At 44.3% G+C, this 24,436-nt stretch overlaps 1 protein-coding gene across 1 annotated transcript in view; it reads left to right on the top strand.

Annotated features, from left to right (window-relative positions):
• The first annotated feature begins 10,774 nt into the window (after window positions 1-10,774).
• The window catches only part of WDR75 (WD repeat domain 75), a 41,920-nt gene continuing 28,258 nt past the window's right edge, over window positions 10,775-24,436 (top strand). The window contains exons 1-6 of the mRNA XM_054972325.1: window positions 10,775-10,861; window positions 12,617-12,746; window positions 13,855-13,920; window positions 14,874-14,973; window positions 17,173-17,297; window positions 21,711-21,781. Coding sequence (XP_054828300.1) covers window positions 10,776-10,861; window positions 12,617-12,746; window positions 13,855-13,920; window positions 14,874-14,973; window positions 17,173-17,297; window positions 21,711-21,781 — 578 coding nt within the window. The 5' untranslated portion in view covers window position 10,775. The remainder of the gene's footprint in view (window positions 10,862-12,616; window positions 12,747-13,854; window positions 13,921-14,873; window positions 14,974-17,172; window positions 17,298-21,710; window positions 21,782-24,436) is intronic.

The following is a 24,436-nucleotide window of genomic DNA, read 5'->3' as shown; positions in this document are numbered from 1 at the left end:
GGACTGTCAGGATTGGCTGGTGGACTTTATGGCAACCAGCCGATATGGCAGATTGCCGCTGGGATCCCCTGCACAAGTCCTTCCCTTGGGCTTCATAATGGAGTGGTTGGAGCTTTAAGGGGGGAACCATTGGCCTGGCCGGCCAGGTTATAACTATACGCATGGATAGCTTGCATCCAGGGCAGGAGGTCTCACCCAGAGAGGGCAAGGCGGCAGTCCTGGCGCAGACACCAGGGCTTGACCTGTACTGCAGTTAGATCCTTTGCCATATTGACAGTTATGTTGTATGTTAAAGAAAAAACGACCCTTTCATACCCAAGCTTTGTATCTCCCTCTTTATTCCTAACTGTGGGGGCGGGGCAAAATGCAGGATTAATTGCATTTATGAAAGGTGATCCTAGCTTTCCAGAGTTTCTCCATGTTCGTTGCATTATTCATCATGAACGCCCGGCATCCAGGCATTTCCAGTATGAAGATGTTATGAAATCTGTTCCAGAAATTGTCGGTTTCTTACACTCAAATGGGAAGACCCACTGACAGCTCAAGAATTTTATTGAAAAACTGGATCTTGAAGATAAACCCAATGATGTGTTTTTCTACTGCAATGTGTGGCTATCAACCAGCAATGAGCAAGCTGGGAGCAAAGCCTACTTAGGTTTGTGGATCTGTTGAAGTCTATTACTACTTTACTTGAAGAACAGATTCTGTTCTCAATTGAAAAATGATGAATGAATGAAAGATCTAATGTTCGTTACTGATAGATAATGAATCATCTACAGATTCTCAACTTGGCACTCCAGAGCCTGCCTCCACTTCTACACCTGGCATTCTTCCTGGTCTGGCCTCGTCCGGGCAGCTTATTTTGTGCACCCCGTCCAGCTAGACTTGTGCCCCTCCATGCGAGGGAGAGGCGCGTACAATGTCGCCATGTTACTCTGCTTTCCTGTTCCAGGAGGGCCAGGTCTCCACTCACGGCTGGCGGGAGGGACATGGCAGTACTGACTATCTGGGACGAGGGTAGAACCATTTCTGAGCATGTTCTGTGTTGTGGGCCCCACCCTTGGAAGCCCTGAAAGAGGCATGCGTTGAGGGCCCAGTTTGCCTGCTGCCTGTAAGCTGCCCCTGCTCATGCTGGGATGCGCACCATGAAGAGCGGTGGGACTTAGAACAGCCTCCCCTGAAGGAGGGGGAAGCATCCTTCTCATTTGCCACAGCCGGTAGATGGGTCAGTGATGTCCGTGTCCACCGCTCCTCGGCACAAGAGACGTCTTTGCACATGTAGTTGTATAGGATGGTGGGAGGACCCCCGATCCATGGGACCCACTGTCTCCTCCACGCCAGGGGGAAAGGGTTCCATCCATCATTGCCGCCACGTACAGCAGATGGGGCATGCCTGCGACCACCACTCCTTACATGAGGGATGGTGTTGCACATAAAATTATGTAACACGGTTTCAGGGCCCCCGATCCATGGGACTGTCTCCTCTGCGCCAGGGGGAAGGGGTTCCTTTGTTGCCGCCAAGACCAGCAGGAGGGTCATGCCAGTGACTGCCTCCACTGTTCCACGCCAGCATTACAGGAGACTAGAAAAGACCACAACAACACAAATTCCTTGATTTGAGTTGTCCGGAGTCTGGGGCTGAGCCCCCGGACTTGCCAGAAGAAGGGGATGGGAGGCAGCTGGGGGACTGATACCCAGACAAACCAGTGGACACGCAGGACCAGACCAGGACAACAACAGAATGAGAGAGACGCCCCAGTCTCAGGAGGGTAAAGCAGCACCCAAGCCCCAGAGACTCAGATGGGGCAGGTTGAAGCCAGCTAGCACCACCCTCCGGGGGAAGGCCCAAGGGTCAGGCCAGGAGAGTGAGAACCACCAGGGAGGGAACAGCCCCAAGGGAGAAGGCTCAGAAAGCAAGAGCAGTCAGCCAGCAACCTTACCGGTAGGGGAGAAAAAGCAGCAGCAAAGACAGGACCACTGCCCAGCCTCCAGCAAGCTAGAGGGGATTAGCCAGGACCAGGAAAAGCTGGGAGCAAAGCCATCAGCAGGGAAAGCTTGGCAGCCAGCCAGGAAAGCACAACTGTAGCTGATCAAGGCAGCCAGCCAAGAAAACCCAGGTGTAGCTGCCTGAAACATCGAAGGCTGTAGCTAGAATGCAGGGGAGAGCGTGGCTGGCAGGTTGCTGTATAGGAGGATGGTGGAGTTGAGAGAGAGAACAAGAGAAGCTGAGAGGAGAAAGAGGATGGAAGATGAAGGAAAGGGACAGGAGTCTGGGGGCTGTAGAAGGCGAGGAGGGAGGAAAGGCGCCCAGGACTCTGTCAGGTGGAGCAGGCCTGCAGAGGGAATGAGAGGGAGGGTGATGTAGACCCCCCTCTGTCCAGAGAGCAGGAACCTGCATATTCCCTGACGGCATCCCCATCTCAAGGTCAGGTGGGCCAGCACCTCACAGGCCGATGCCCAAGACAGAACCTGACAAGAGTATCTACAAATTAAGCACCTTACTGAAACAACCAAAGCTACTATACTATACTAAGTATTACAGTACATTTAATAGCTGTGGATATCAAACATGCCAATCCACCACTAGGGCATCCTCTATTATTTGAAGAAACAGCATTAAGAGTATAAGATAGATAGCAATTTCATCAACCATCCAGTTACTAATCCCTTCTTTAAGAATATCCTTGCATTCCTGTGCTTCATTGATGACCTGATGTCTTTAAAAATCCTACCCAGACTGAACACTTTTGCTCTTGGTTAAATGGTATTAATGAACACATCAAATTTACCAGGCAGGTCAGCATCAGAGAAATATTTTTTTTTAGATGTTACGGTTTATAGAACACAAATTCATCAATTGGCAGTCCGCCGCTTTAAAAAGTCAACTGACCGCAACTCATACTTACATTTCCATTCATTTCACCCCGGGGCATATTAGGAAGAATTTATCCTACGGCCAGTATCTCTGGCTTTTAAAAAACTCAACTAAAAACGAGGATTTTATAAGCATATCGCACGGAAATTCTACAAATGGCTAAACAAAGGGCACTGCATCATAACAGGAAAGATTTGTTCCAATCACAATCCAGGGATGAGACCTTTAAATTTAAATGTATATTTGACTTTTCACTACTAACATGTCCATTCTTAAACAGTGGCACATAGTAGAAGATGTATCAGGCTGCAGGGATCCTTCTTGTAGCTTTCCACACGATCTGTAACATTAGAGACTAGGTTATCAAGTCGGGTTTCGAGAGGGCTCCTAGACAAAGGATTTTACCAGTAGGACATCATAAATGTGGCCGTTGCAGTGTCTGCACATTGGCAATGGACTCTCAGGAGATTGCCACTTTAAAGATTGTCAGACTGCCTTTTCGACATGCAGCACGGCCAACGTTGTTTATTTAGTCAGGTGCACATGCAATTTAATTGGCCAATTAGATAGCGAATACAGGAACATCAGTCCTGTGTCCAGCAACAAATGCAGGACGTGCCCATGGTGACCCACGTAAATCAACATTTACATCGCTATCTACTTGTTTTATCATTAAATCTACTGCTCTTCACACCCAATAAAGGGGTCATGACTTGACTTAAATACATACGTAACCCATATAAATAAAGTGGTCGAAAATATCACACACATACTTTTGCACTGCGAATTCTATCAAGAAGAACGGATACAATTAATTATCCCACTACTCTATAGATTTAAACCATTAGAGTATTACATGGATTTTAGTTCTGAAATCCTTCGGGTGTATCTTTTAGAGGATAGCCAGAGAACTGTATCATACGCAGTTACAAAGTTCTGTGTGACAGCACTCAGAAAGCGGTATCATTTGATGAAGGAAACGTCAATTGCTGGAAAGTGAATTAACGAAGTGAGTTTTTACTGTTAGATATATATATGATTTTATTTTTCATGTATTTACCAATTTTAAGTATTTAAAAACTGTTTTTATCTGTATTTTACGTGGCTGGTCTTGTGACCGTAATAAACCCATTGATTGATTGATTGATTGATTGATTGATTGATTGATTGATTGATTGATTGATTGATTGTATGTGACTCCAGTTAAACTCAACCACATGAACCAATCTATCCTTGTGACAAAATAATTAAAGACATTGAACATATCACAGGTTACAAGATCCCCAAAACCCCTAAGTAATTTTACTGAATTATTGGGAAGATTCCAACATCCCTAATGCTAGATTAAATCTCATATTCTCATTATTAGCTATCACCAAACTAACAATAGTATCAATCTGGAATCAGAAAAACTCACCCATTGCCAACTGGTAAGTCCATATATGGAACCATTTCATTATGCAAAAAATTACAGATCAAATAGCTAAAAAAAAAATCCACACCACAAATTCTATCTACTTGAACAACGGTTCCCAGTTCTGAACAGGTGCATCAAAGGCTACTAATCAAGATAACTAAAGAGAACCTCCATGTGCAGAAGTAATAAACCTCTGAATGCCACTGTTAGAAAGCAGTATCAGGTTTTGTGTTGCAGTTTGGGCACTCAGGCTCAAAAAGGTTCGCCATCACTGCCCTAGGCAACTGAGGAGATGGACCTTCTGTAGAACATCAACTTCATCCCTCCAAACCCTGTTAGACAGGTCTCGCTGCCAACCAGAGAACTCCTGTTTTGTTCTATATGAGCATTATTATGTAAGGCACAGCTCTCTGCCTCATGCTTTCAGTTCCAGTAGACAGAGGAAAAAGGAACTGTTGCTGGAATCTGGAGTGAGAGTAGATTTGGGAGCTTTGGGCTGGATTTGCACCAGAGACTCCTACTGAAAATCTGCCTGCGGAGGCTGTGGAGGAGGCAGAAGAAGTCTCGCCGCTGGCAGAAGTAGATATCCTAAAACTTTTTGAGGAGGAGGAGGGATCTCAGGATGAATGGCGGGGTTTGGGGCAAACATCCAGCTCCTCCACATCCCAAACTCTAGGGACTGTCCCTGCCTGCAGCCCACCCCCACTCAGTCTTCCTGGCCCAGCTCTACACCACAGTGAGTAATCCTTTGTCCTCCTCCTGACCCACCAACTCCCAGTCCCCGTTTCAGTCAAGCACTCTGGCAGCACTTCCAGACCCTTTCCAACAACCCCTGTGCGACGTGGTGCCATTACTGCCATGTCCTGGTGAGCAGGGGCTGTGACCCTAAGCACCCATCGTTCACCGCCCTCCGCAGGCATCTGCAGAGGCACCACCCAAAGCCTATTGCCTCCAGAGCCATGCAAATCACCTTGCTGGCAGACAAAGAGGATTTCTGATCAGGCAGAAGAATAGGAAATTCAAGCAAGAAGCCTTGCACTGAGAGTGCTGCAGGTGGGAGGGGAACATCCAGGCAGGCTACCCCGCAGGAGGTTGTTCCCTCGAGGTCAGTGACAGTTCCCAGCAAAAGAGTCAGGGGGAGGGCTCAGGAGGCAAGCACTTGGATGGTGGAGATGGTTGCGCTGGGCAGCCTTCCTTTGTCCATCATGGAGGGTGTGGGTTTTCGGAGGCTGCTGTGTCATTTTGCCCCCTGGTTCACAATGCCAGCGCGGTGGATCATTGGCCAGTGAGTCTTGCCCGCTCTCTACCACTGTGTGAGAGCGATGGTAATAAAAGAATCGTCGGGTGCCAAAAGACAAACCATGCACTTCACGGCGGATACGTGAAGTGGCTGTCATCACGGCTACCTCTTCCTCAATGCCCATTGGTGGCAACTGCAGGACCTCCGTTGCCCCAGGGAAAAACCAGGGCCCCGGGATGAGGTGGTACCTTTGGAGTCTTTAAATTAGGCATGGTATCATGTGCAGGTTGCGAAAATATGGCCATTCATGGAAAAAGCCTTCAGACTTTTTTCACATTGGAAATGAATGAGTATATTGGGATTACAAAAATGGGAAGCACAAATACTACTGGATGGGGGATACACTTCTGGGCAGTAGTATATGTGAAAGGGATCTTGGAGTAAAAGTGGACTGTAAACTGAATATGAGCAGTCAGTGTGATGCGGTGGCAAAAAAGGCTAATTCAATCTTGGGGTGTATCAAAGGAGCCATAGCGTCGAAATCGCAGGAGGTCATAGCCCCTCTCTATACTGCCTTGGTCAGGCCACACCTGGAGTATTGTGTGCAGTTCTGGAGGCCCCACTTCAAAAAGGATGTGGCCAAAATCGAGAGGGTGCAGAGGAGAGCGACGAGGATGATCAGGGGTCTGGAGACTGAGCCCTACGGGGAAAGGCTGAGGGCCTTGGGAATGTTTAGTTTGGAGGAGGTTGAGGGGGGACATGATTGTTCTCTTTTAATATTTGAAAGGCTGTCATTTGGAGGAGGGCAGGGAACTGTTCCAGTTGGCAGCAGAGGGTAGGACGCGAAGCAACGGACTTAAACTACATGCACAAAGGTACCGGCTGGGTATTAGGAAAAACTTTTTCACGGTCAGAGTAGTTCAAAAGTGGAATCAGCTGCCTAGGGAGGTGGTGAGCTCCCCTTCACTGGCAGTTTTCAAGAAGAGGCTGGATGAATACTTGTCAGAGATGCTTTAGGCTGATGCTGCACTGGGCAGGGGGTTGGACTAGATGGTCTGAATGGCCCCTTCCAACTCTATGATTCTACTGGTATAAGAGAAAAATAATTGCGCAATAAAATGTAAATCATCTGTAATCCTTTATGAAGTTACAGAAATTTACAAATAATATTGTCAGTCCTTGATAAAACTATATACAAAATGGTAAGTCTTTGCAGGCATCAAATTCGTCTTTCTTTTTACCGTTCGGTCAGCTGTCTTTTGGCTTCAGATGCAGGTGGAGAAGTTAGACTAGGATAGTGAAATAAAACTGTCCTCCCCCACCACCTCAGTGGATTGTGGATTTTGCTACCAAGTATCCAGAAGCAATGCCTTTGAGAGACATTGAGGCAAAAACAGTTGCAGGTGCTTTACTTTCAGTTTTTGCAAGATTAGGTTTTCCACATGAGATTCTCACTGATTTAGGAACCACCTTTCTATCTCAGGTCATTTAAGAACTGTTGCAGGCTCGTGGCATAAAGCACATCATGATGTCAGTGTATCACCCACAAGCTAATAATCTTAATGAATGGTTCAACAGCACACTGAACCACATGCTAAAGACGTATGCTGCCAAGCATCCCAATGACTGGGACCAGATGCCAGCGTTTAGTCTTCAGATTCAGAGTTCTGGGTTCAGTCCTCCTCTTCTGACATTACGCAAGAGGACCTATGAGCATCTTGAAACTTGGATGGGCAGAGAGGACTGTCAGTCTATGGAAAACAGGATACATGGAATCTGACTTCCCCCCTTGCAGCAAGAAATCCAAGTTCTCTTGAGTCAAGGATTTTTATTGAGAAAGCAAATTATAGCGTACATATGTCCATAGAATATGCAGAAGCAATAATAGCATCTGGCTGTACACAGAGCACTTGTTGAGAATGACGTAAGGAATGCCTGCTACACAATTCCAGCCATTCCCTGTAAGCCCCCCACCCTCAGTGCCCAACCAGCTGGGCATAGTCTGCGGGAGCAGAGGAAGGAACCGTCCCAAGGCCGCTGCGGAGAGCCATCCGAGATTAAGTGTGCTGTCTTCCCAGGAGCTGGATGGCCCGTGAAAAGAATCGACACGCAAACACATAGGTTGATTGCAAAACTAGTGAAGATGGAGGAACTGTGGGCAACAGACGTGACAAGGACATCGAGAGCTGAGATGACATCACCTATCTCCAGAAGCTTCAAGAGAAGCTAAAAGGACTACATGCAGCTGCTACAAACAACATATATTTTGCACAGGAGGAACGGAAAACCTGGTACAACTGCAAAGCCGGAGAAAGAGTCTTCAAGAGTGGCGATCAAGTCTTTGTGTTAAAGCCCCACAGGAAACACAAACTTGAAAAGGCACGAGGAGGACCTTTTTCAAGCGGTGCGTAAGGTTTTGCAATGTAAATTATATGGTAAATTTAAATGCTGAAGGGGAGCAAAGTAAACTTCATGTTAATATGCTAAAGCCTTATTATAACCAGAGTAACTTGGTCTTTATGACCAACAGCAGGAATAAAGTTGAGACTGACTTATCGGGTTGGAGAAAGATCACCAAGAGAAGTATTATGAATGAGGTAAATCTAACCTCATCCTTTGCAAAAGACCAGCAAGAACAGGTTAAGGCCGTCTTGGCAAGATTTCAATCCGTTCTAATTTTCCTGGTAAAGTTCAGCTCGCCACACCAGTAAGGCCTGTTGCACTTCCTTCGTATAGGATAACTAGTTTGAATACCACCCTTATAGAAAAAGAAATCAAAATGCTAAACCTTGGACTAATAGTACGTTCAGAAAGTCCATGGGCCTCCGCTATTATTTTAGTGCCAAAATCGGCTATCACTGCCAGGATCAGTGCGGAGGTTGAACAAAGTAAATGTTCCTGGTGTATATCCAATGCCACAGGTGGGTGAGTTGGTAGTAACAATTTGGGCTGCCCACTTCATCTTCCCCTTTAAACTTGACCAAAGGGTACTGGTAAGAGGCTATGAATTCCAGAGACCAACAAAAAATTGCCTTGTAACTAGAGAGGGACCCTTTGAGTTCACTCTCTTAGCTTTTGGTCTAAGGAACACACCAGCCACATTCCAGAGGCTGACTGATAAAATTACTAACAAGGCTGGAAAAAGCATCTCCAACATCTGGCAGTAGTATTTCAAAGGATTCAAAAAAGGACAAGGTTGTCCACTATTCCCCCGTTTACGTTAGTTCTTGAAGTATTAACAGAGATATAATTAACAATGAAAGGGTTAAGGGAGTAAAGATTTGAGACGAGACCTACAGGCAAAGAGCCTTTGCAGATGACTTGTCCTTGGAGCACCCTTTAAAGGGAACTGAATTATTAATGATTAAACTGAAAGAATTTGGTGCATTAGTGTGTTTTAAAATTAATAACAGAAAACTAAGATGCTAACAAAAATATGAAAAGGCTACAGCAAACAGAATTGATGAATAAAACTAGCTTTAAACTTGAAAAGAAGATAAAGTATCTGGGTATGACGCTGACAAATATGAATCTCATGTTGTTTCAAAATAACTGTATTAAGATACGGAATGTTCAAATCAAACTAGATTCTTTTCTTTTTAAACAAATGGAGACAGCTAGAAAAGTCATGGAAACTTGTATGCAAAAAATTGGAAAAGTTCAACACTACCCACACCACCATCCAACGGTGGGTGAAGATGATGGAATTTGCAGATATGGCTAAATTTACTTTTTTGATTAGAGCAAAGAAGTAATTGTTATTGTTACCTGGAAACCCCTTAAAGACTTTTTGCATGAAATAGAAAAAAATGAATTGATGAGACTTGGGGATTTGATAAATGGGGGTGGGATTGAATAATAAAGATTTATTTTTGTAATTATAGTGTTAAGCTTGTGATTTTATTTGTATTTGTCGTAGAGAAACTCCAAAGTCACCTCTTAATAATTCTTTAATTAGTTTTGTATTTTAAACTCTTTCCAATTTTTTGTTTTATCTTTTGGCTGTAAAAAAATTCTTCACACAAGCATATTGGAGAAAAAGGAATTAGTATTGTTTATTAGTATTAATTAGTACTGTATAAACTTAAAACTTTTTTAAAAAATTAAAGGATTGTGCACAATTCTGTTATTCTCACTCAAATGAAGGCCAAAAATAATGAGGCGGGATGGATCTACCATGAGCTCCATCTCCGGAGAACTTTCTGCATCTGAATTTTTTGTTATTTTTAAGACGTTGGGGAAAAGCTTGTCCAAGGAAGGGGGGGAAAAACCTAAGAAATTCTACCAAAGCATTGGGGACCACCTGCTTAAATGGCAGCATACAAATAAACTCTCCCAGAAAGTGCCATGTAGCCTGATAAATACTTCTCTCACACACACTCCTTTCTGCACTCCACTAAAACCAGCACCAAGCATGGTTTATCTCATTTTTAATTTAATTTTTTTAATTACTTAATTTAAAATTATAAAGGAAATAAGTAAAAACAAATATATTATTAACTTCAGAAATAGAAATTACTATATCGAATGTGGGGTTATGATGACTTGGTTCTTCAGACACTCATGAAATATTTTCTAAACTCACATCTAATAATTTTAAATAAAGCAAGATGCCTGGATATTCCCAATCATACAGAAATTACAGAAGGAACCTACGTAAGATGCATTTCACCCTATTCAGGTTTATAACGATCCCCTCCACTTCTTTTAACTTATTTTTTAAAAAATTAATTTCTTAATTATGCAATTCAAAAACTATTTAATTAAAATAGTTATTTTATTTTTTAAAAAATTGAGGCCTTCCTCTTCTCCCTCCCTCCCTCCCACACCAATCCCCCGCGCGCCAAAGAACAAAAACGTGGCGCAGCTCCCTCTTTTATATAGGCTGTCAAGCCCCGCCCAGCTCCGCTCATCACGTGCTCCTTCCCCGCCCGTGGCTCTATAGAATGCGAAATAGTCGCCACGTCCGCATTCCATTCGACGTGCGGGCTGAGGGGCAGAACTAGCGAGAGGGGAGCATCCGAAGCGTCTTTCGGTGGATGAGCGCATATAAAACTAGGATGGCCATCTCAATGGAAGATAGAGCGGGAAGGCAGTTCGAAGGTAAACCGGAAGTTTACCACAGACTCTGAGCGCAGACTCCGAGTCTCTTTGGCTTGAGTGGTTTGCGGCCGAAGAAGAGAAGTCTATCGAGTTGGCGGAAGTGCCTGGCTGGAGTGGCGCTTCCGGCTGCTGAGGGGAAGATGGTGGCGCAGGAGCGGCTGCGTGTGGTGCGCTGCGGGGGCAGTTCGCTCAGCCAGAGCCGCGCCGTTTTCTCGGCCGACGCCAAGTGAGTGGCGGGGGGGGGGGAACAATGCTGGGAGCCCCCAGAGGCGCTTGGGAGGAGGGCGGCGGCCTCCGGCTGCCCTCATGGGTTGGATTCGAAAGATACACGTGTCTGCTTCCCCCCCTTACCCAGGCTCTGGTTTGGGTACACGTGTGAAGCCTGGTTTGGCTTCGCGTGTCTGGCTTTTGTTTCACTCCGAACTCAGTATAATCAATCCCTAAGTATGATCCCCAGTTCAGATCTCCGCTCTGCCTTGGAAGCTCTCTGGGTGACCTTGGGCCAGTCACACACTCCCAACCTAACCTACCTTGCAGGGCTGTTGTGAGGATAAAATAGAGGAGGAGGCCGGGGTAAGCTACTTCTAGCAGGGTAGAAAGGAAATAAAGATTTTACTGATATGGCGCTGTTATGTTGGATGCGCTCGTTCTTCGTGGACTCTTTCTCCCGTCTGCTTTGTGGATGCTGTTTTCCACCCCTGTCGAAATGAAGGGTTTTAAAGCCTTTGGGGTTAGACATGAAGTCTGGTGCAGTGATGAGAATGTCGGGTGAGGATCTGGGAGACTCGGGTTCAATCCCCTTTGTGCCATGAAAGCTCCTTGATGACTTGGGCCCCTCACACACTCTCACCACAACCTACCTCACTGGATGGTTGTGAAAATAAAACACAGGCGATGAGAATGATGTGAGCCACTTTGGGGCTCGTTGTAGAGAAAGGTGGGATGTAAATGAAATAAATTTCAGCCAGGAATTCATGGTTCCTATGACGAAGTGATTAGAATGTCAGACTGACACCTGGGAGACCCAGGTTCGAATCCCCACTCTGCCTTGGAAATTTGGTGGGTGACCATGGCCCAGTCACATTCTCAGCCTCATCTACACAGGGTTGCTGTGAGGATAAAATGGAGAAGAAGAGAATGGTGTAAGATGCTTTGGGTCCTCACTGGGGGGCCCAGAGCCCCTGGGATGGGCGGTATATAAATTGAATAAATAAATAAATAAAGCGCTGTATCAATAAAAGAAAGATGGAAATAGGTGCTTTCATTTCCAATCCTCTCTCTTGCTTTGTAAGAAGAGTCTTGCTCAATGGCTGCTGACCCATCTTGCCGAGTGTCTTATTTCATGCAGTAAACAATAGGTTGCCCTGGAAGGTTAACAAACAGAACATAGAGCTCAAGGTATTCCTATGATACTGCTCTCTAACAGTGGCATTCAGAGGTTTATTAGCTCTGCACATGGAGGTTCTCTTTAGTTACCTTGGTTAGTAGCCTTTGATGCACCTATTCTCCATGAATCTATGTGATCCCCAGATTAGATTTACATTAGATTATATATTCCTCTAAGGCAATGGTTTTAGCCCCTAGATGGTTGTTTACAGTGGTTATTTACAGAAGACAACAAAGGAGATGTTTGTGTATTTTAATTCACGTGCATGTAATTAGTACAATTCAAACCTAATTTCCTGCCTCCAGTCCTGGCCTTGACACCAGCTAAGACATAGCTTTCCCCTCCATCTGCCCTATGATTGTGAGGTGCATGCGCTTCCGTGGGTCACATGGAAATGATAAGCAGCTTTTATGCAATACAACTCTTCTTAGCAGAAAAATAAACACACCGGGAAAGAGTCTCGTCTTTACTTTCAGTGTTAGATAGTTTGAAGATTGAAGTTTGCCAGCTAACTTTGGGGGTTATTCACACTAATGTATCTTCTGTCAGCCTGGAGTACTAAAGATTTTTTGCCTTTATTTCATTGGTCTACAGATACCTTTTGTGTGCTTCAGGTGACTACGTGAAGGTCTACAGTACAGCTACAGAGGAGTGTCTGCATGTCCTACAGGGTCACAGCAACCTTGTGACTGGAGTCCAGTTGAATCCCCAAAATCATCTCCAGGTTGATAACAATTTCTATAATGGTTGTCCTGCTCTTTTTATGATTTTAACTATTTTAATGTCAGTATTTTAAATGTTAGAATCACATCTGTTCCTAGAGAAGTATATACATTTTAATGTGTCTTCTAAGATTTTAAATGCTAAATGTATTTTTCGATGTCCTTTTACACTTTCATGCTGGAATTAATTATTCTATTGACTGTTAGGATGTATTGCCATTGTAATGGTCTCTGACCGCAAATACATTCATTCATTCAATAGTGGTTGTCATACTCCTGTGTACATCAGATTTTTACTTTTTTTAATTTAGAAGTTTTAAATGTCACTTGTCAGCACAGTTCAGGGCTAATTGTGGGGAAAGAGTAAGTTGGAAATAGGAGTAATTATTCTCATCTTGTGGGACAACTGATTAGCTACCTAGATTGACTGTCTTTAAGCATAGATTAAGTGACTACCTCCAAGTATGATCATAGCACAAATGTTGCTTCCATTCTGGCTCTGCTGCACTGAATTACTGTGAGTTTTCAGGCTCAGTTCAAATTTCTGGTGATAACCTTTAAAGCATACAAGCTTTAAGAGAATCATTTCCAAATATATACTCAGATTCTCTGGTGAGTGCTGCCTTCTGTCTTTCTATTGCAGAAACAAAAACTGTAAAGTTTCAGAGTTGCACTTTCTCTGAGATGGTGATCCCGTTGTGGAACTCTGTTCTTCCAGTACCATTTTGACACTTAAGTAAAAATGTGACTTTTCCAGAAAGTATTTCTTGCTCTTTACTGTCAGCTGGAGGTGGTATCTCTGAGTTGAGACCTTTTGAAATCTTTGGGGTTGTATTTTTCCATTTGTTGGGTTTTATTTTTATTTTACCGATTTTTATTGTAATGAGGTTTTTAAATGCATTAAGCTCTTTTTATTTTGCACAGGGAGTGCAGTGTATAAACCATTGCAAAAAAGAGCCAGTTCGGTTTTCAAAGATCTAGAATATGTGTTCGTTACTAAGTTTATCAGGTGCGACAGTGATAAGCAATGCTGAGAATCAAAATGCTTTCTGAATCCCAAAATAGAAGTTTTCGCATTGCTTTATACGTTTTCTTTATTCCCCTTCCCAGCTCTATTCTTGGTCTCTAGATGGCGCCATTAAACTCTGGGATTTTTTGGATGGAATTCTCATCAAGGTTAGTTAACGACTGGAAAAGTTACACGGAGTTAATGCAATCTCAGTGGTCTTGTAGTTAGCAATAGATTCTTTCCATATAATTCATAATTCAGAACCTTCAGTTTGCAATAAAAGATAATAATGGCAAGATGGGGGGGCACACTGTAAATAAGGGCTAATATTCTGTGGGTAAATCTTCAGCTCTTGCACATGTGAGCTGCAGCATTCAACGGGGGCACAAAAGGCCAAATTGGCCCTTTTCGATACTTAATATATGCTGTCATTACCTTTTGGTTTGGTCTTCCAATGTTTAATTTGTTGCCAAGACTCGTGTGGGGTCTCTCTTTCTTTACCCAGCTGCCTGTAACATACTGCATCAGGCTTAAAATGGTTGGCACTTGTTGTCAGGGTTTAATAGTTGAGTTTAGCTGCACGTTTTACATAATCACTGACAGGGCTTTTTTTCAGGGGGAACGCGGGGGAACGGAGTTCCAGAACCTCTTGAAAATGGTCACATGGCTGGTGGCCCCGCCCCCTGATCTCCAGACAGAGGGGAGTTTAGCCTGAGCGGCGCGGAGGGCAATCTCAACTGCCCTCTGTCTGGAGATCAGGGGGCGGGGCCACCAGCCATGTGACCATTTTTAAGCGGTGCCGGAACTCCACAGAGGGCAATCTCAACTCCCCTCTGTCTGGAGATCAGGGGGCGGGGCCACCAGTCATGTGACCATTTTCTCCGAGGGCAACCCACTGAGTTCCACCACCTCTTTTCCAAGAAAAAAAAGCCCTGATCACTGATAAAGCAGGCTATAAATAAATTAGCAAGAGTGCTCAATACAATCCCAATGCCCCAGGTGCTGGTTCTTTTTTTTTTATAAACCTGAAGGTTTTTTTCCAGCAGAGTTGGCTTGTTGGCATTCAGCCTTATTTTACGTTTACTCTTAAGCGATGTTATGTGTGTATGTTCTCTTTCAGACATTTGTGGTTGGGCCCAAACTCTTTGCGTTCTATGCAGTTGCAAGTTTTGAGGGTTCAGCGTTCGTTATCATTCCGAAGGATAATGATGAAAGATTGGGTATGAGGCCTTCTTCTATTTTGTGCTGTTAAGGTCGCTTTCACTTTAAAAAAGTGATCTGGTGATAGTTTCTCTCTTTTCCCTTTGCAAGAAAAGGGAGGTGAAGAGGATTGTGTGATAGCAGATTATGATTATGTAACATATTTTAACACAAGATAGTCTTTTGCCATAGGAAACTTGTGAGGCAGTTTAATATAGCAGTAAGAGTGTTGGACTCCAGTATGGGAGATTCAGGTTCATATCTGTGCTGTGCTGTAGATGCTCGCTGGGTGACCTTGAGCCAGTCACATACTTTCCGCCTAATCTACCTCACAAGGTTGTGAGAATAAAACAGAAGGGAGGGGAACGTTGTAAGCTGTTTTGGGTGGCCATAAATGAAATAAGCTAGCTATTTCTACAGGTGAAAAATGCATAGTATGTGCAGACAGGCATGTCACTTTTTGCTGTTTTAAACCCAAAGTCCTGCCCTGTCAAATGCTGCCCTGACCAAAGAGTATTAAGGGAGCAGTACAGTGACAGCATTTGGACTCTAGAACACCTGTCCAAAATGTCACACAAGTGCAAAAGCTTAGATTTACCCAACTAAGCCCAATCAAACTGAAACCATTGTGCAAAGAAAGGCTGATCCACATTGTAAAGGTATGGTAGTTAAACCATCAATGCAGTTTTGCTTAACGAATTCTTCATAACCAGCAAATTTACTCTGTTGCTCTGCGTATCTTGGGATACTGCTTCAAATATGCCACTGTAACATAGCTGACATTTGAGGGGGTCAGGGCACCATAACTCAAGAAGCACTGCTGTAGAAATGAACATACACAATGCCTCTACAGTGCAAACTTAGTCTCAGTAGGTATGGCAATTGTTCTTAAGCAGAAACATTTGCCTGGCCCATAAACAGGCTTCTGTCCATAACTTCCAGTTTGTACCGCAGCTGTTATTTGCATTTAAACAAATTACAATTTTTGCAGTGCCTTTAACTGGCATATATCGTTTAGACATCATACACAGTGAATGATGTCTAAATGATATATGTTAAGAGCCCCGTGGCGCAGAGTGGTAACCTGCACTATTGCAACCCAAGCTCTGCTCACGACCTGAGTTCGATCCTGGTGGAAGCCAGGTTCAGGTAACCGGCTCAAGGTTGACTCAGCCTTCCATCCTTCCGAGGTCAGTAAAATGAGTACCCAGATTCCTGGGGGTAAAGTGTAGATGACTGGGGAAGGCAATGGCAAACCACCCCATAAAAAGACTGCCAAGAAAACATTGTGGTGCGACGTCCCCCCATGGGTCAGTAATGACTCGGTGCTTGCACAGGAGACTACCTTTACCTTACCTTTTTTTACACAGTGAATGGCCCCCTGGGCAAGTCTCCAAAATTAATCTTACCTTGCTAACTTTTCATGAGAATAAAATGATGGTGCCCTGGGTATGTCATACTGGAAAGGCCAAGAACAAATGGGAGAAAGAGGGGGGGAAATTTTCCTGTAGGGGAAGATCTTTTGATGTTAGTGCATGGAATGGTAGTATCTGACCCCTAATATATAGTTTTAGTTGTGCCCTGTTAATTGATTGAGGCAAAAGTAAAAAATAATGCTGAGATGCTTCTTTGGATGCAGTGAGGGGTGTGGGGGGGGGGAGGCAGTTGTGAATTTCCTCCCCTCCTCCCCTGTGATTTTATGATTCTATTTAGATGCCACATATAGCATGTATTGGCATCTATTAGATGCTATATCAGACGAAACACAGCTAATAGGACATGTTTGGATATATGACCTGTATCCTCGTGCATTTAAAAGACAGCTGTGAGAACCTGTGGGTGTTTCATGGAGTGATGCGCATTCTGAACTCTACCCAGAAATCTGAAACTTGGCTCTACTAACGAGGTGTGGGAATGGACCATCTGTGTCACACTACTGGGGAAAGATGGTTTCTGACATTGATCTCATAACAGCGGTCACAGTTCTTAACACTCGTCTGATTAAGTGTGTAATGATTTTGAGTGTGTCTTTAACCTCCAACCAGCCAGTGTGTCCGGCAGAATGATAATGTTGTAGGATTAGGGTACTTCCAGGAGAAGCTAGAAACCCACTTCCCTGTTGTTCGAATACAACCACTGTTTACTGTGTTTGTGTTTCTAATATTACGTAAATAAAACACACAGCATCATTTTATTAACAAAAGTCTTTCTTATACTAGGGTCATACCAGTTAGTTTCAGTGAAACTGCCGAAGACCCCTGGTCAGGAAGTGGACGCCAGCGAGTGGGAATTGGTTTTGGAGGGCATCAGCGAGTCACCCAAGTGTACTGCATTCGGAAGAGAAGTATACTTTTTTCTCCGTATTTGTATGCAATATGTACTAAATATTAGATATGTAGTGGGTTGGATCCCAAAGAACTGCAAATGGCGCATGGTCATGGAATAGACTACTGCAAATTTGCCACCCCCTAAAAAAAAAAAACTGGTGTTTGGGGGGACTCTTAGGAGCTGTGTGGCAGGCACCAGCTGCATCCAGAAGGTGGAATTGCCAAAAAATATCTCTGTGCCTGTTAAGCATAACTCTTCAGGCGGTCAAGAGAAGAGGTAGACAGAAGGGCAGCCTGTGGGGAAAAAACACCAGAAGAAAAAACCCACAATTCAATGGTGGAGAATGCCCTAAAGTCCTAGCTGACTTATGGCAAACCCTGGTGGGGTTTTCATGGCAAGAGACTAAGAGAAGTGGTTTGCTCTTGCCTGCCTCTGCAGCCCTGGTCTTCGTTGGGGGTCTCCCATCCAATTACTAACCAAGGCCGACCCTGCTTAGCTTCCGAGATCTGACGAGAGCAGGCTCACCTGGGCTATCCAGATCGGGGGCCTACAATTCAATATAGAAAGATTTAGTGTGCTCGCTTTCTCATAGGCTAACTTACCTCGCAGCAAATCTTAAATAAAGGCGGGTAGGATAGTGCACACTACCCTGAACTCCATAAAGAAAAGGCAGAATAAAAATAATACATACAATGGAACAAATCCTCTAATATTTTCCCAAATCATACGTGACAGGCTCCTGCCACAACTTAGTTAATTCATTTAATTTAACGTAATTCTACAGTTGTATGTTGTTTAAAATATTCCCTACATTAACATCCTTCAAAAAACTGGAACTTCTCCCATACTATGGGATAGCAAGTTTTTGCTTCTAGTCCTGTACTTCAAGGACGCTTGCCGTTGCCGATAAACTGTAGACAGATTCTTCACTTTTCCAGCATCTTCTTTTAGATATCCTAACAACCACAGGAAACATCTTTAATGATGCTAACAATATTTCCCAACAACGTTTTGATTGTATTTCACCTGGGTCTCTTTGAGTCATATTTAAAGTTGCCTGAGCATCTGCTATTTAAAAAAGTCTGAAAGTAGAACCTAAATAGCTACTTGATGGGCTTGCCCTGTGGATTTTTTTCTTTATTTGCAGGGGGGCTGGATGATGAGACTGAAACCTGTTTTTTTTGGACTGTTTGTGACCCTTCCCTCAATTCTGAAAGTAGATTAAAGCTCCCCAAGAGTCTCCTTGGGGCGAAAAGGGCAGAATAAAATGCAATGGGGGTGTCATGGTTGCTATTCGGGAAAACAAATCTAGAGACCCTTTGTGAATGCAGAATTTTGTCCCATGTATTGAAGGAACCTCAAGTTTTTCTCACAACGTCAGGCTGCAAACGGTGCCAATTAAAGCTAGTTGGTGGCGTCCAAAATCTGTGAAGTCAAGGGTGGCGACGAGCTATACCGGTCTAGTTCCTTTCGGCTCGTTTCAGACGCGGTCCTTCATCAGGCCACCAGTATCCTACAATTTATATTACAATCTATCAAAAAACAGCCCAGTAATGGCCGTCCCTGTAGTCCCGTTTGTCAGTCCATACTTACAGTTAATCAAGATATTTCATATCCAAACTCAAATAGCATACAGGTTCACATTCACAAGTCCAGCTTCCGAGTTAGGTGCGAGGGGCATGTGTATCATCAATTAAATACAAGCCTAAAGGCCAAATTGCCAATTAACACACAGTTAGTTCATTTAAAGACATATAGGTACCAAATACATTATATTGTACCCCGTTGCACTCCTATATTGTAAAATACTGACTCCAAAATAACTTATATCTAAAAAGGAATCTAACAGAATTAACGAAGGGGTCTGGGTGAAGGGAGGGGGGGAAGGGGAAGGGGGGGTGAAAAGAAGGAGAAAGAGGGAGAAGGAAAGGGGGGAATGAGAGGAGGGGGGGGAACGGGGAAGGAAAGAAAAAAAGAGACAGCATGAAAGGAAAATAAGTGAAGAAAAAAGAAAGAAAAACCGAGGGGGAAAACGGAAAAGGGGGGGGGAAGAGAAGGGGGAGAAAGACGGGGAAGAGAAAAACGCCAAGGAAACGGGAACTGGGAAGCGAGAGGGGAAAAAAGGGAGGGGGGGAAAGGGGAAAGAGGAAGTCGGGGACAAGGGCGAAAGTGCTTTATTCATAATAGAAGGAAGGGAATTATTTATACACCTCTGAAATTCGCGTATTAGACTTAAAGGAACACCGAGTAGTCGATGGCATTGTTCAGACCCTCTGGGAACATAGTATCTAGCCTAAATATCCATCTTATCTCTGCTTGAAGGAGCATACGTTTGTTAAAACCAGGGCTCTTCACTACTTCCAGGACGGAATATCTGAACATTCTGTCCCCTCCATGTTTCCTCCGAAGGTGTTGATAAAGGGGTGTGTCTTCACTGTGGGTTTTAACCCTTGATAGATGTTCCTGGATGCGTAGGCGCACAGGCTGGCTGGTGCAGCCTACGTATGACAATGGACAACAACATTGTAGGAGATACACTACATTATTTGTATTGCAAGTAGAGAAGTCTCTAGGTTTTATTGGATTCTGTAGCTTAGGGAACTTCAGTGTGCTAAGATCTGTACTGAGGGCACACACACTGCAGTGGCCGCAAGGGAAATGTCCGAGCGGTAAGTTGGTTTGTTTAACTCGGTTTATAAAGTCCGAGTGTACTAAAAGATCTTTAAGGCTCCTGGTTCGCCTGTATCCAATACGGGGACTTGTGAATGTGAACCTGTATGCTATTTGAGTTTGGATATGAAATATCTTGATTAACTGTAAGTATGGACTGACAAACGGGACTACAGGGACGGCCATTACTGGGCTGTTTTTTGATGGATTGTAATATAAATTGTAGGATACTGGTGGCCTGATGAAGGACCGCGTCTGAAACGAGCCGAAAGGAACTAGACCGGTATAGCTCGTCGCCACCCTTGACTTCACAGATTTTGGACGCCACCAACTAGCTTTAATTGGCACCGTTTGCAGCCTGACGTTGTGAGAAAAACTTGAGGTTCCTTCAATACATGGGACTTGATTCTCTCGTTTTGCATGGACTTTGGATACATTGCAGTTACATTGAATTGAATTGAAACCATTGTGGATATATTGATTGTATATATAGTAGTACTGCAATATACAAATTTTTGGCATACTTCCTTCTTCTTGTTGTGTACTAGGTTGTTGTGGAAGTATACTCTCCTCTCTCTTTTCTTGGGTAATGCAGAATTTTGCCCTGAGTAGAAAACAAAGTCACATCAATAGTTCTGTGTGTCCAAAGCGGCTTGAGCTTGTGCTTTTTAAACAACTGCCAGCATTCCCTTTTTTCTCTTCTTTTCCTCCCCCCACCCCAATCTGTATGTATCTTTGCTCTGCCTCCTTATATGTAAAATTCAGCTTTCTGTCCAGCTCATGTTTGGGGATGTTGGTGTGGGAGTTGGGGTTGTTGTCCAGTGATCACTGAAATTTATATTAATACAATTTGGCAGATCCTGACTTTGGAGCCTCTTTGTTATTAAACAGTCCTCTAAGTTTGCTGTTGATGACATTTCCAGCACACACACGCACACAAAACTAATTGAGTCTGTGTAAATAGTGTGTGTGATATAAAACATGAGCTGATTTGCAAAACAATTCTCTGTCCCTCTTCATTATCCCAACTTGTTTTGAGAAAGGCACTTTGTTACGACCCTCTCTTTATCTTGGATAGATTTTGCTTTTAATCTTTCTTTTACACCTTCTGGGTAGATTGCTACCACCAGGAATGCTACCACCAAGATATTTTATTTAAATTTCTCCTTTAGTAATGTGCCCAAGCGTCTGGCTCCTTAGTTGTTCTATGTGGCCCTGAGGATACAAATGGGATATAGGAATGACAGATACCCTGGGATATTAAAAAAAACAAAGTAAACTTTTATTTTTATAAGAAGCGTATCGGCTTCATATTTTTTCTTAAGCTTGATGGTTTCAGAGAGTGTTATTAGTTCTTTTAAGTTTCCTTTCATAGACATAGTAGCATAGATCTTCTCTCAGGCTTCACACACAGTTTGCCTGTTTCAAATAGAATGAATATATAGTTTCAGAGACAGACACACAGTTCAGCCTTCTACACAGGTTGCCTTTCTCTCAAAATTACATGGACACTCTCAGGTGGCACCCAGCTGGCCTCTCTTGCCCTGGCTGAATCTTTTCTCTCCACTCTTAGTCTAAAACTGCCTTCACTCCACCCACACTCTCAGCCATAAACCAATCATCTCACCCGCTCATTCATCCCTCTCTTTCACCCCCAAACTTCATCTGAACCACACCAAGCATTTAAAGATACACTCAAAATCATCACACACTTAATCAGACGAATGCTAAACATTAAACCGTGCTTTGCTTCTAACAGGGTGAATACGTGGCATCTGTGTGGGGCCTTCACCTCTTCGTTTATTTTTTCAAGAAGAAAAAGATCCATAGGTAAGGAAAGATCGCACGAGCTTGATTGCGTCATGGAACATGAGACCGCACTGCATGTGCAGCTGTGGTTGCCAGAGTTATGCTGGTGTTTACAGGAATGCCGGCAGCCTCCACTTGTTTCTGTTGCTTCAACTGTATGATCAAATGGATGACAGTTGAGGGGCATGCAGTGGTCTTCAGCATTTCTAGACCTTGCACCTGCTAAACTGCAAGCACGTGACAGGAAGTCGTACGCTTGCTATTCTTTGCCATGTGCATGCCCAGAGAGGCAAGAAGCGTGGCATCTTTGCCCTCTCCGCAGCAGGTCCTTCCAATTGTCAAGGAAAAAAGGACTGCTCTATAGGGGCTCAAGTCACAACCCAGCAGGAGATTTTTGACCCACAGATTAGTGACCACTGCAGTAGACAAGACGTCCCCCCCCTTTCTTCAGAATCACTACTCTATAGAATCACATCTAGAAAGCCAGCACAGGCCACTGAAGTCCTTTGAGATGCTCTCAGCACCAAGAAATGGGGTCTCAGGCTAGCATCTTCTGTCCCTGCTGCCCAACTGAAACCTTTTGTGGGGTGGAGGGGGGGAATCCTATTGAATAAACTGTTTTTACTATTGTAGGCGGAAGTTATCCCTAACTTTTATCCAGCCACCTAGATCCAGAGTGCTCCGAGCCAGTGTGCGTGACCTCAGGGGTCGTGCTCCTTCGTTTCGCACCAGATGGTGCGGCTGCTGGTGCACTGTCAGATTTTAATGGATCAGCCTGCCCAAATCGGTGCTTCCGTCTGAAATCCCCCAAGCTGTTAGGGTAAGGTTGAGGGAACGTCCTCAAGGCTGTCATGCTGTGTATGAATAAGGAATTGTCTGTGTAAAAAGGAAGCACAGGCTTCTTGTCTGGCCTCAAAAGGCACATTTAGTAAGAAAGATCAGTTGATCAAAAAAGAGAAAGTGCCATATTGGCAGTGTGCCCGTTCCTGATAGAGGAGGGTGAGTACAGTCACTACTTCTATGCTGGCTGGGAGCAGCGGATTGGTCATGACGATCTTTCAGGTCCCATCAGGGCTTATATTCAAGTTGGGATGGGAAGGTTTCCGTCACAGCTCCTTTGGGCCCTCCTTCATCATCTTAGATTGAACACCTTTCATTTTAAAAATTCAAGTCCTAACCTTTTTTTTTCTTCTGCTATCAGTTGATTAAAGGTCCTTTTGATAGCCAATGAATTTCCATTCTCTATCCAATTATGTATTCCCTGTAAAGTGTCATTGCAGTGGTAGTGCTATATAAAAAAAGAACGAAGTTTCTGTGAGGTTTTGAAGAAAAGGAACAGGTAGTACATAAATGAAGTAAACGGAGACATATAGATTAAGATGTGGGGCAGATACTAGCAGGGCTTTTTTTCTGGGAAAAGAGGTGGTAGAACTCAGTGCGCTGCCCTTGGAGAAAATGGTCACATGGCTTGTGGCCCCACCCCCTGATCTCCAGACAGAGGGGAGTTGAGATGGCCCTCCGCGCCGCTCCAGAGGCGCGGAGGGCAATCTCAACTCCCCTCTGTCTGGAGATCAGGAGGCGGGGCCATCAGCCATGTGACCATGTTCAAGCGGTTCCGGAACTCTGTTCCACCGCGTTCCAGCTGAAAAAAAAGCCCTGGATACTAGTATTGTTTAGTGGGTTTGAAGGAGAGAAGGGTGTAGGAAAAGGTGAGTATGTGGAGGCTGCCAGGAGGAGGGAAAGAGGAAATAGTGTGGGCAAGGGGATACAAAGTAAACTCTGAGCTAAATTCTGCACCCAGCATTAAACACTGTGCTTATAAAAAGATGCTAGATGGCCACCTGGCAGCAAGGATGATTTTGTGGCTAATATGAATGAATGCAGATTGGGAGAGGGAGGGCATGAATAGACAAGCTAGTGCCAGGCTCTCGTGGCCCTTGATTACATGCCCAGCGTTATGCTGATTGCTGCTTTGGGGTCAGGAAGGAATTTTCCTCCAGGCCATTGCGCATGGATCAGTGGTAGGGGAATAGCTCTGAATCTCCTATATTGTGCAGTGCTGGACTAGATGCAGGGCTTTTTTTCAGCTGGAACGCGGTGGAACGGAGTTCCGGCACCTCTTGAAAATGGTCACATGGCTGGTGGCCCCGCCCCCTGATCTCCAGCCAGAGGGGAGTTTAGATTGCCCTCCGCGCCGCTAAGCAGTACAGAGGGCCATCTCAACTCCCCTCTGTCTGGAGATCAGGGGGCGGGGCCACCAGCCATGTGACCATTTTCTCCGAGGGCGACCCACTGAGTTCCACCACCTCTTCTCCCAGGAAAAAAAGCCCTGACTAGATGACTCTTGGGGTCTTTTCTAGCTCTGTGATTCCGTAAGCAGAACGTCCATTAGTTTCATGGACAATCCAAGTGTCAGATATGAATTTGGCATCCTTTGACCACTATGTACTTTAATTGCCTGCATATTCTGGTGTTGGAAAGGGTGTCGCGGGTCAAGCAATTGATGGTTTTGGATGCAGACTGAATTGTAAAGCCCATTTTTTCCATCCAGTTTGTTCCAAGGAGGGGGAAGAGAAGTGGGTCTGTCAGGCCAGCATCATGTCCTCTGCCCCACTGAACAAATATGGAAATGGGCCCTTTCCCATGACCTTGCCACGGAAACATTTGTTAATCTAG

The sequence above is a fragment of the Eublepharis macularius genome, chromosome 2 (genome assembly GCF_028583425.1).
Source record: "Eublepharis macularius isolate TG4126 chromosome 2, MPM_Emac_v1.0, whole genome shotgun sequence".
Lineage (NCBI taxonomy): Eukaryota > Metazoa > Chordata > Lepidosauria > Squamata > Eublepharidae > Eublepharis > Eublepharis macularius.
Note: the sequence above shows the minus strand (reverse complement) of the source record. Positions and strands in the feature narration are given on the sequence as shown.